We start from the raw sequence: 10,832 nt of genomic DNA, 5'->3' as shown, positions 1-10,832 counted from the left end.
TGGACTCCCCAGTAAATCATCATGTCATGGACTTGACAAGAAAGTAAAACGATATGTTTAAACTAAATATCCCCCTATAAAAGTTAAGTTTATTGCTGTTATACCTGTATTTTCAAAAAAAGAATTCTCACAGTGCACTCCTTCTTATCATGGTCAGTAACCTTGTCCACACCTGCCTATCTTTAAAGTCACCATTTGCAATTCCCTCACGAACCTGTCAGTGCCCCTTTAACAAAGAAAAGCAACGAAAATCAATGTGTTCAATCCAACCACGGATTTATTAGCTTCCTCACAAGTTCGAATACAGATTTTTATTACACGAGTCAAGATGAGAGAAATAATAAAACACAAAAAAGCTTAAACAGGATGAAACATTGGTAACACAGAACTATTTTAAAGCTTTCATCGATTCGATTACCGATATAAATTAGAGTATGTCCTGACCAGGCTTAAAGGATGAAAAGTGAAAACAAAGAGATATAACAGTCACAATTTCATCACTTCATTACAGAAACACTGCTGCAGACTGTTTGGCTCTTCTTCATGGTTGACCAGTAATTTACACATTTATAATAAAGGGAGCATTGCAGGCTCCCTCTAGATGGAAACATTTGTAATCTAGGGGTGTCCAGAATGATACTGAAGTACTCCGATTTCTCACAGTTCACACCATTCATGTCATGGCCTTGTTTCTATTTAGTCGTTGCCCTTCATCGCTTTCATTGCAACGACTATTTCATCATCCATTGCCTTTTGAACTGTCACCTTGAATCACAAGAAAAAAGTCACATGTTAATATCTGACTGCAACATCTTAAAGGCATGAATACAGATTGTCATTTTGAGAAGTTTCTTTAGAGAGCAAGTGAGTTTGAGTTCAAAACAAATGTCACAGCAGGGGACACCAGAAATGGGCTTCGGCCTCCTTTCACAAAGCACTAAGGTGATCGCAAGTCACTAAGATAACCTTAGTGCAATGTAAAAGATTGGGAGTTGAGGTTAACCTTAGTAAAGGTTGCTTCCTGAAAGGACCCCCCAGTCTTCAGCGTGACGAGCGAACACTGTAACCATTAGTCCCCAACTGTCTCATTTACCCATACATGTCTGATATGCAGAAAAATGTTCCGCCTTCAGATAACTCAAAGCTGAAAGACATCCATACTGGACAAGAATAGTTAGGAACATTTGTAAAGTTTTAAATTATGTATAATGTGTTTATTCACTGACACACTGATAAAATACCAGTCATGAAAATCCCATTATCCCTAACTTATTTTGTCCAGTATATAAATGGGTGCACAGGGCCATTATTCTATTGTTGAGGTGTGATATTGTTGAACATTTTACAAGAAACATAAACGCATGTCAGTACAGTGTCAGAGTTTTCGGTTTTATACCACTTTTAGCAAAATGGTCCTACAATATCACAGTGGGGGACACCATGGGATCCACATATTGTGTACCCATGTGGGGAATCGAACCCAGGTCTTCGGCATGGTGGGAAAACACTTCTCAACTTAAGAAACATTCAAAAAGAACTTAAGACGTGTTTTGTTCATATAATTATCATTAACTACTAGAGATTCAGCCTAGTCAAAGAAAAATGTATTGTCTAAACCTTACAGGAGAATATATCATTCCATCAACCCATGATTGTACACCATTGTTGTTACAATCTGACTTGGAGCTGATATTATCTGTGTCCATCTTCACATCATGGGTACAAGATGTTGCGTCAAGTCAAGAATAATTTAATTCTCCACTGCAAAAGCATGAAACATACCACAAAGTCATCTCCCAATTCAGCTTTTCTCTGAATATCTTGTCCCATTTCATTATCTGGGAGGCGAAGATCATTCCTCATGGCGCCCTTATCATCCAGCAAGGACAGAAATCCCTCATCTACCCCTATGCACTGAAACAAAAGACACAGTGAGGTGAAAAGGGGTTTAACATGGTACTTAAGAATATTTTGCTCAAATGATGACGTCCGTATGCATAGGTATCTTGCTTGTAGTAGTCCAGACTTAAGATGGATTTATAATGCAAGCTCATCCAATCCCATAGGTGATCTCTTGTAATCATAGCAGTTCATGAATATTTCAACAAAATTCCTTCCATACAATCATGAATGGTGCTACAAAGTTCCTTTAAGACATTTTACAGAAGTTCACTTTTTTTAAAAGCCACTTCCCACGGGGCTTGAGACTTCAAGAAAGTAACTTGTCACTGACTTTCCACTTGGCCTGATTTTCATGACAGAAACACGATGACGTAATTAGGAAAGAATAAATCAACATTGTATTTGATGTTAATATTTAGTGGACTATCTATTAAGAAGTGATGAATAACATAAATAAACAATAACTAATTTATTATCATTGTGAAATTGAATACATACATTTTGTGCAGGTATGAAATGAAGTCCAAGTTTATTTGCAGGTGGAAACTTTAACCCAAAATTACATAGAAGCCTACGGACAAGTAATATACCATTATTTGATTGCCCAAAATGAAAAGTGACTAGTCCCGCGCGCCAGTATTTTTCAACCAGTTTTACCTAAGAGCTTGACTTGTACTGTAAGCCTCTTCCTAGGAATGAAAGCCTTGGGAATATCACTTTGGGGAAACCCACTTCCACAAACATGGACACAACGCAAACCTTCTTGAAATACTGGTTCCATAGACAGTCTGTGCCAAATGGCCATCTCTCCAAGCAATGATCAGTTCAAAGCAAGACCAAGCGACACATTTCACTTGACATTACAAACTTGGCAACACTGTCATGCAAAAGCCATCAAATTGTATAAACTTTCAAATCAATGCCTTTTCAAGCCGTGTTCACCCTGAGACTGTAATTAACTTCGATTTTACTATAGTTGTTTGGTTTGTTCTAACTATATGGTGGTGCTCTGTAAGTAATCAAGTTGGGACAAGACAGTATTGAAACTGGGACACGATGACCTGTCAACCAGGTCAGTGAGCCCCATCAAGCAATCCTGTCAGTCACCTCTTACAACCATCTGAGTTCCTGAAGATCAGTTCTAACCTGGATCTTCATGAATATTGTGGTCATCGAAGACAGTTAGTAAAAGGGTTTGGTCTGCTGATGTCACACCCACCTGGTAGTCCAGTCTGGATATAGTTGGCACGATCATGTTGTGAGTCGAGGGACATATATCCTCATACTTTTTCCCAGTGAAGATGTCCAATCCCACAAGGTGAACCTGAATTAGAGAAACAGAGTCCAACACTATAAAAACATCGGTATGCCAATTCTTATCCTAGGAGAATCCCTTTTGCACTTCAAAGAGCGGTTTAATGTTTAACGTCACCTTGGCAATATTTCAGCCACATCGTGACAAGGGCACAGCAAAGGAATGCTTACAAATGAAATATCAGTTAAGCCTCAACAAAAACCTCAGAATGAAGGTACACAATTTATCCACATATGCTTGAAGGAAAATGCTGAGGACAATGCTAATGTAGTTAGTTTACTCACTTGAATTTTCCCAATTCAAAACATATGGAACATATGACTGAACGTCCACAAAACACTTCAACACTATGAACTGCGCTTGTGAGCATCAACCTGATCAAAAGAATGTATTCCCTGACAATATTTTGGGTTGCTTCAGATCAATTCCAACCCAGATCTTTACAGAGAGCATATGTTGCTACATACAAGCAATAGAACTTTGAGGACCAAAATGCATTTAAATAATACTAATGGTTCAGTGTGGGCCTACTTTCCATAGCCACCACATATAATGAAAATTAGAGTGGGCTCAATTCAATTCAGAACACTGCTATCAACACTAAGTATGTCAACCTAATACATAATCGTGATTTGAAAATTTCAGTCCACAAAACTTCTTTCAGTGGCATCTAGAAGTTTAACCCCACCTTAGCATGTCCATGTTTGCCGGTCTTTGAGGTGGACATTTCAACAATCTTGCACGGTCTTTGCTTGAGGAGAACATGGCCACCTTTCTTCAGGGCTGAGCACTGCTTGGGGTAGGTCTTGGAGGCTCCACTGCAAGCCTGCTCAAAGATTTCATCTGCAGCGTCATTCATCTTGGTGACCCTGTAACAACAAAACTAGCTGTTACACTACAGTATTAACAGCGAGAATATTTATAATGCCCCATTTCCAGGTTAGATATCCTGCCATGGCAGAGTTCGAAAGAGACTCTGACTGAGGTCATAGATGAGGTTTATGTTTATCAAGGAAAATATCAGCTCCTACATCATTATTACTATTACATATCATACAGGATTTGAAAGGTCTAATCCTACTGGTTATAAATTGGAAAGTTAAAATGATATGACTACAACTTCATGAAAATGAAGGCTTTCACATTTATATGTCCATTTAAACCATCAAGGAAGCAGACTTGGGTCGACTGTTTCCACTTGTAACATGTCATGACATCCCTTCCCTTTTTCTTTTAAATTTTCATTTTTATGCAATCAGAAAAATATCACAAAAAGATTCATGAAATAATAGGTATGGTCATGCATTTCCCATTATCAGAGGCATCCCGCTCAGTAACATGACATAACAGCATGCAATATCACTATTTTTGAAACTATATATCAATAACATGAGAGCAATTCATTTGATGGCATGAAAGCAATTCGTAATTTGGTAGATGGCGGGTATCATTCAAAATCTCTGAACATCAACAATATCACTGCACTTTTGCCACGAGTATTTTACAACTGTAAGAAATGATTTTATTAGATGAAGACTGGTTTCTAATTTTTTCACCAGTCTGCTCTAACCACCTTGATTGGTCAAATTTAGACGTCTGACCTTAGTCAGCACCCAGGTAACAGCAATGGATACTGTTCTCATAACCATAATCACCACCTATATGCATGTTAAGGAACTTAGACGAGGTATCATGCTAGGTTATGATCTGTGACAAGAAAATTTTATGCATATTTTTTAGCATGAACATAGTGTCCAAGGGTAAAGCTCGAAGCAATGAAAGCAAAGATGTCACTTAAATTAACATTACATGATCACACAATACAGACGAAAATAGTAAGTTATGAGTCATAATAGCAAGTTATAACTTTTAGGAGTTCTGCTGTTGATTTTATTCTCCAGTTTATTTCTTTCAGTATTTGATAACATATGGTCATTTGAAATGTACTAAGTGTTTTCAAACACTATGAAAAGAGACAGATTTGATAAATGAATCAAATGTTGGGTAAGTTCCTAAAATTGCATATCATTTTGATCCGACTACACCCAGGTGGGTTATTCAGGCCTACTGCAGTGTCTGGTGATGTCCTGGTCGTTTTTCACTAATATCACGCCTACGGTGTTGAATAGGTTAACTTGAAATTCATCTTCTTCAAGGTTCTTTCAGGCAAAAAAAGATTGTCCAGGCTTTTCAAGGCTAAGTGAGAAGCCAAAATCCAGGTTTTTCAATACTGTACGAACCCTGTATTCCACCTCGATCATCATGGGAGGCTTTTCAAGGCTAAGTGAAAAACCAAAATCCAGGTTTTTCAATACTGTACAAACCCTTTATTCCACCTCGATCATCATGGGTCAAATTGTCAGAGGAGTGAGAAATGCAAAATACGGATTTTTCTAACTTTGCGATGTAACAATACTGAGAGTCAGGTCTCAGCAATTAGCAACATTATAGCAATATCACAACAGGGGAGATCAAAAATGGTTCATGTTGCCATCAGGGACAGGTTGCATCTGGTGTAGGCAACCAAAATCCTCAAACATCTATAACTGTGGTATCGTTTTTTTATTGTTAAGGAAGTAATGTTTCTGTGGGACTTTTTATAGCATGAAAATTTGTGTGCACATAAATTAATTAGGTAGCAGAAATCATATAACTTAGATTTATAATTCAGTGAAATGAAGTTGAATCATTCGGCATTAATAACCATATCATGAGGTTCTGTTGAATCTGAGTACTTGTTATGAACACTGATAAACAAGTATGAATGCTACTTTATTAGAACCAGTGCAACAAAACAAAGGCTGCACTCACTGCAGATACTGCTAAAAAACACACCCTGCACAAAAACCAGAACCACTGCAAAGAATACAGATGGACTGTACAGCTGAACACTAACATTAGAACAGTTGGCCCTACACAAATACCAGCCTCTCAGGGAATGTAGAAAAACATTTGATGATCTTTAATCTGGGTTTCAGGGCAGTCTGTCATACTCTTCCCCTTGGACACTATGCTTATCATTCAAAACCAAATACTTTCATGCCCGAGGACAACTGTGAGCTTTCATTATTCGAGAGAATGTATTTCACATGCATACCATTGAGTGAGGTTTGTTTTATGCCACATCAATATCATGAGCATCATTTTACACAATTGGGAACCAGTGGCATGAAAACCAAGTCAACAAGTCTGACGGACTCCATGTAGTCTTATGACAAGCATGTGTTGCTGGGGAACATTTGTCACAAAGACTTGGGGGGTATGGGGTATGGGGGGTGGGGGTGGGGGGAGAGAGAGAGAGAAGGGGAGATGAGAGGCTGAGGTGAACTGGGAATGGGGAATAGGAGAGAAAAAAGATCTTGGTAACATCAGCGAGTGAATTTTGTTTTACACCACTTCTAGCAATATCACAGCAGACGACACCCGAAATGGGCTTCTTGCATCACACACATGTGAGGGAATCAATCCTTGTAACATCAGGGTCCTGTGGTGAATTTTGTAGTGTACTGTACTGTACCGTTTAATGGTACCATATTGACTAGGCCTTCGTATGTCTTGTCAAGAAGTTGGCACTGAGGATCAGAGATTATTCCTTCATAATAAAACAACTTTGTTAATAGGGGAGAGATAATATATGAGAAAAACGATACTTTGTATTATCCTTGACAAAGACAACTTTGAGCATGTATCACCAGACAAATCATGTAAAACTATCTGTACTTAAGATTAAGTCAGGACAGTTTTGCACAGCTTTTAGCAATATAACAGCAATATCACAATTGGGGACACCAGAAATGTACACATGGAGCAGGTTCATCTGCTATTCTAAGACGCTTTGGTGAAAGATCAAAGGCACCAACACTATTTTATCAGACAATAATGCGAACTTTTTCCATTACGTCACAATGGGTTGGCGTCACTGCACCATTCTAGTTTGCCCCCTCCTAAACAAAACCCTTTTTCATTATGTCACAACGTAACTGACATCACAATGCATGTCAGCTGTCATCGAATCGTACAGCCTTCTGCACTAAACTGCTCCCTTGCATCCCCTTTCTTGGTTTGCAGAAGTGTCACTCAGCAACCATCACTAGTGGAAACTACGGTTATGTTTCAGACAGATAAAATGTCTCACAGTTCAACTCACAATTTTTCGACCACATGGTATTGGTAATGTTCGCAATGTTCATAGAAGAGATGCAATGTTCATAGTAGAGATGCAATGTGTTCATAGCAGAGATGTAGAGATGAAATGTTCATAGTAGAGATGCAATGTTCATAGTGACCCACATAATCACAGATGTAACTAAATAATTTACAGAAGATATTTAATCCAAACGTAAACCATCATCAAACCCTATCATTTGCTTTTTCAATAACATTCATTGTAGGGACAGACATATCAGCCAAAAGAACAGCACATAGGTTAGCCCTGTGCGAGGATTCTTAAATTAGGTCACCAACACAGTCATTTGTTTTTTGCGAGAGAAAAATCAAAATTATGCTTAGTAACTTAAGCATTAAATCTGGCATCTTAGAAAAGAAATACAGTTCACTCTATCCACATGTATAGTGTTACAAAGCACACTTTTGCCCTGAACTATTGTAACGTAAGCCTCCTTGTGCTTCAACTGTCATAGTTCAGGACCAAGTGTGCTTTCATGCATTATACATGGTGGGAGCGCAATGTATTTCTAACTTACATATCTCTGAGGGAATTAACACATGTTTCCAGTCAATCAATATGAGCAAGTTGGGTTTTACTCTGCTGTTAGCAATATTCAAACATAATCACAGCAGGGGGACACAGGAAATGGGCTCCATGCACTGTACCAACATGGGGAACTGAACATAGGCCTTCAGTGAGTGAGTTTAGTTTTACGCTGCATTCAGCAATATTCTTGCCACACGGTGGCAGTCTGTAATACTTGCATCTCCTTTTATGGAACACATGGGTTGCTGAAGGCAGTAACACATGCACAGCCATGTCTTCACTGTAACAGGTTTTTTTCGACACCTTCTTGTCTGTTTCACCGCAAATACCCAATGTTACAACTTCACTTAAAATATCTCTAACAATTTATTGTGATTATGGTACTTGCATATTAATGCATATGCAGCGTAAAAAGAATTAGATTACCGATTGTGCAAACAACTGACCATGTGATGTAGTCTAAACTGCCAATTCCTCGAAATCTGCACTAAGCGAAAAAAAGTGTTTACAGTAGTTGATCATCTATAATGTTCTGTCATCACTATAAAAGCAATTTCCAGAATGACACCAACAAATTGTTCAGAACATTCATTGGCATCTACAAGCTCATCCATCTACCTACATTTCTTCACACAAGTATTTCTCCACTAACTTTAGCAACTATAATTAATGTATTATGCCTATTTAAGTCCCATATTATTTGCTGGATGCTAAAAATGGAAGCAAAATTATTTGTAACTGGTACCAAGAGCTCATGCATATTCCTTACCATGTGACAGGAGGTACACGCAATATGCTAACACCTTCCACGTTTGATAAATCCATACATAAGCTAGCAGAAAGCGTTCCTTCCATTCCCCCATATTCTTTCTAATGGAGATGTAACATGAAGTGGTTCAACCCTTTATATTGTACATGTACTTAATTGTGGGGCTTTTCATTATTTTAGTGAGACCTTAGTAATTGTTGGGGTCGGTTTTGTTAATAATTCTAGTATATATCAATTAATAAATTTTATTTAGGATGGGGAAACAGGAGGATTTGGGGTAAGTTTTGCCTTATGACACCTGAAAGTGGTAGATTATCTCCTTATAAGCGAACACTTGTGGACAGGCTTTGTCATCACTGTAGCAGTCAGGCTTTTGAACACGAAGTCCATTTCTTTGTTAGCTGTCCTTGTTATTCTATCTTTGGTATGATTTGTTTAAGAAATCTAGTATCTTACATCCATAGTGTGCCCAGTTATCAAACACTAAACAAGCTACATTCCCCTTATAAACAGGAAATACTGTTCATCCACTTGTCGCTATAGTTAGCCATATGTATCGGTGTATATAACTTTATAAGCTACCAGCCCATTAACACTTTTTTAATCTTGTTTTTTCATATGTATGATACTCCCATATGTTTTTAATTTTTGAAACAAACTGTCTAGTGTGTCTCACTGGCCATCTGACCTGGTGTTTGTATTTCTTGTTCTCTTACCATTGCCATTTTTGACGTTCATTCATGTGACACAAGCGATTTTGTTGTCCGTAACAACTGACCAAAAATCATTCACAATAATTCTGAAGGCCCTGTGGGATTAGTTAAACAAACAAACCCAGTCGCCCATGCCTCATAACCCTCTTACTTAAATAAACAACTGTCCGGCAAGCAAAAGAGGATTTCACCAAATAACCGGTTCCAAATAAACCAAACCAAGTTCAATTTTACATAGGACTATGAAATTTTAGGGTGTTCCGATACTTTTTGTTTAGAGTTCATATACATTGAAATATCGATCTCAGTCACTTTTGCTTTAGAAAGGAAACGACAGAATAGAAGCCAAGAATGTAGATCTAATTACGGCTGTATCTGTTTTCTGTCAAAAATTCATAGTGTCCTCACACATTCGCCGGAAGTTCTTCGTCACCAACTGCTGGAAAGGAGACTCTGCGTGGAAGAAGTAATTTGAAAACTGTGTCCCTCGCATCACGGGGCACTATGAGAACTCCACGCGATTTAACTTCATTAATACAAATACACGAACCTGTAACCCCTACTCCGAGTTCATTATTATTTACAAATTATAACCCGGCGAAGTCAAAGCCATACTGGTACACACCATGTGTGAACACATATCTAACGTATGGCCCATGTAGTATTTTCAGTCCAAATCAACTGCGTCAAGAGTATACAGTGATCTGAAGCGCAGTTATTTAGAAGGAGAAAAGAACCGTGTCTCTTGTCCTGAAATAACAGTCTCTCGTCGTCAATTATTCTATTATTTAGATATATTTAAAACAACTAAGTGTAAACTCACGTGTTGGGATGGCCGTTCAAGTAAAAGGGATGAATTGGGCATGCGCATAACAAACTAATCCAATTCCGCGGTAGAGGGGTCGAACAATTGCACCACGTACTGTCAAAGTGGTCTCCCTTTTATTATTTCCAAATAACTCGGACCTACTCGGCCTTTTCCGCCGCCACTTACATCCTATATAGCTTAAGAAGAAAAGACCAGTGCCACTTTATTGCCTTTTTCAGGAATTTGCCTTACATCAGCAGATCTGCAGACACATCAGAAAGATACAAATACAAAACATATTTGCATAAATATACGAATTAAGTATCTTCACATTTTGTATTAAATAAACCCTTGTACTTGGAATAAAGTGGGTACGGACTGGCTTAGTTTTCTGAGTTGGAACTTCGTAGCTGCGCATGCGGACTGGAGGGAGAAGATTGTATTCCGAATGTAAGTAGAAAGTTGTGTCAGATGTAATTTTGACAGCTGATGCTCGTTTTGCTGTTGTCGATGATAACTCCAAGGGGGTAAGCGAAGGAGTTGAAAGAGTAAAACAAATGAACGTTAACCTAGGCAAACGGTGTTTCGTTTAATGTCCATACCCCCTTGTA

At 38.2% G+C, this 10,832-nt stretch overlaps 1 protein-coding gene across 1 annotated transcript; it reads right to left on the bottom strand.

Annotated features, from left to right (window-relative positions):
* Nucleotides 1–254: 254 nt before the first annotated feature.
* LOC137268955 (eukaryotic translation initiation factor 5A-1-like) lies at nt 255–10,324 on the bottom strand. The gene is made up of 5 exons (XM_067803580.1): nt 10,237–10,324; nt 3,906–4,086; nt 3,122–3,226; nt 1,783–1,914; nt 255–765 (listed from the first exon to the last, which is right to left on the bottom strand). The coding sequence occupies exons 2-5, from the start codon at nt 4,074–4,076 to the stop codon at nt 697–699; spliced, it is 477 nt and encodes a 158-aa protein (XP_067659681.1). The 5' UTR covers nt 4,077–4,086; nt 10,237–10,324; the 3' UTR covers nt 255–696.
* Between the last annotated feature and the right edge of the window lie 508 nt (nt 10,325–10,832).

Source organism: Haliotis asinina, chromosome 16 (assembly GCF_037392515.1).
Source record: "Haliotis asinina isolate JCU_RB_2024 chromosome 16, JCU_Hal_asi_v2, whole genome shotgun sequence".
In the NCBI taxonomy this organism is placed as follows: Eukaryota; Metazoa; Mollusca; class Gastropoda; order Lepetellida; family Haliotidae; genus Haliotis; species Haliotis asinina.
Note: the sequence above shows the minus strand (reverse complement) of the source record. Positions and strands in the feature narration are given on the sequence as shown.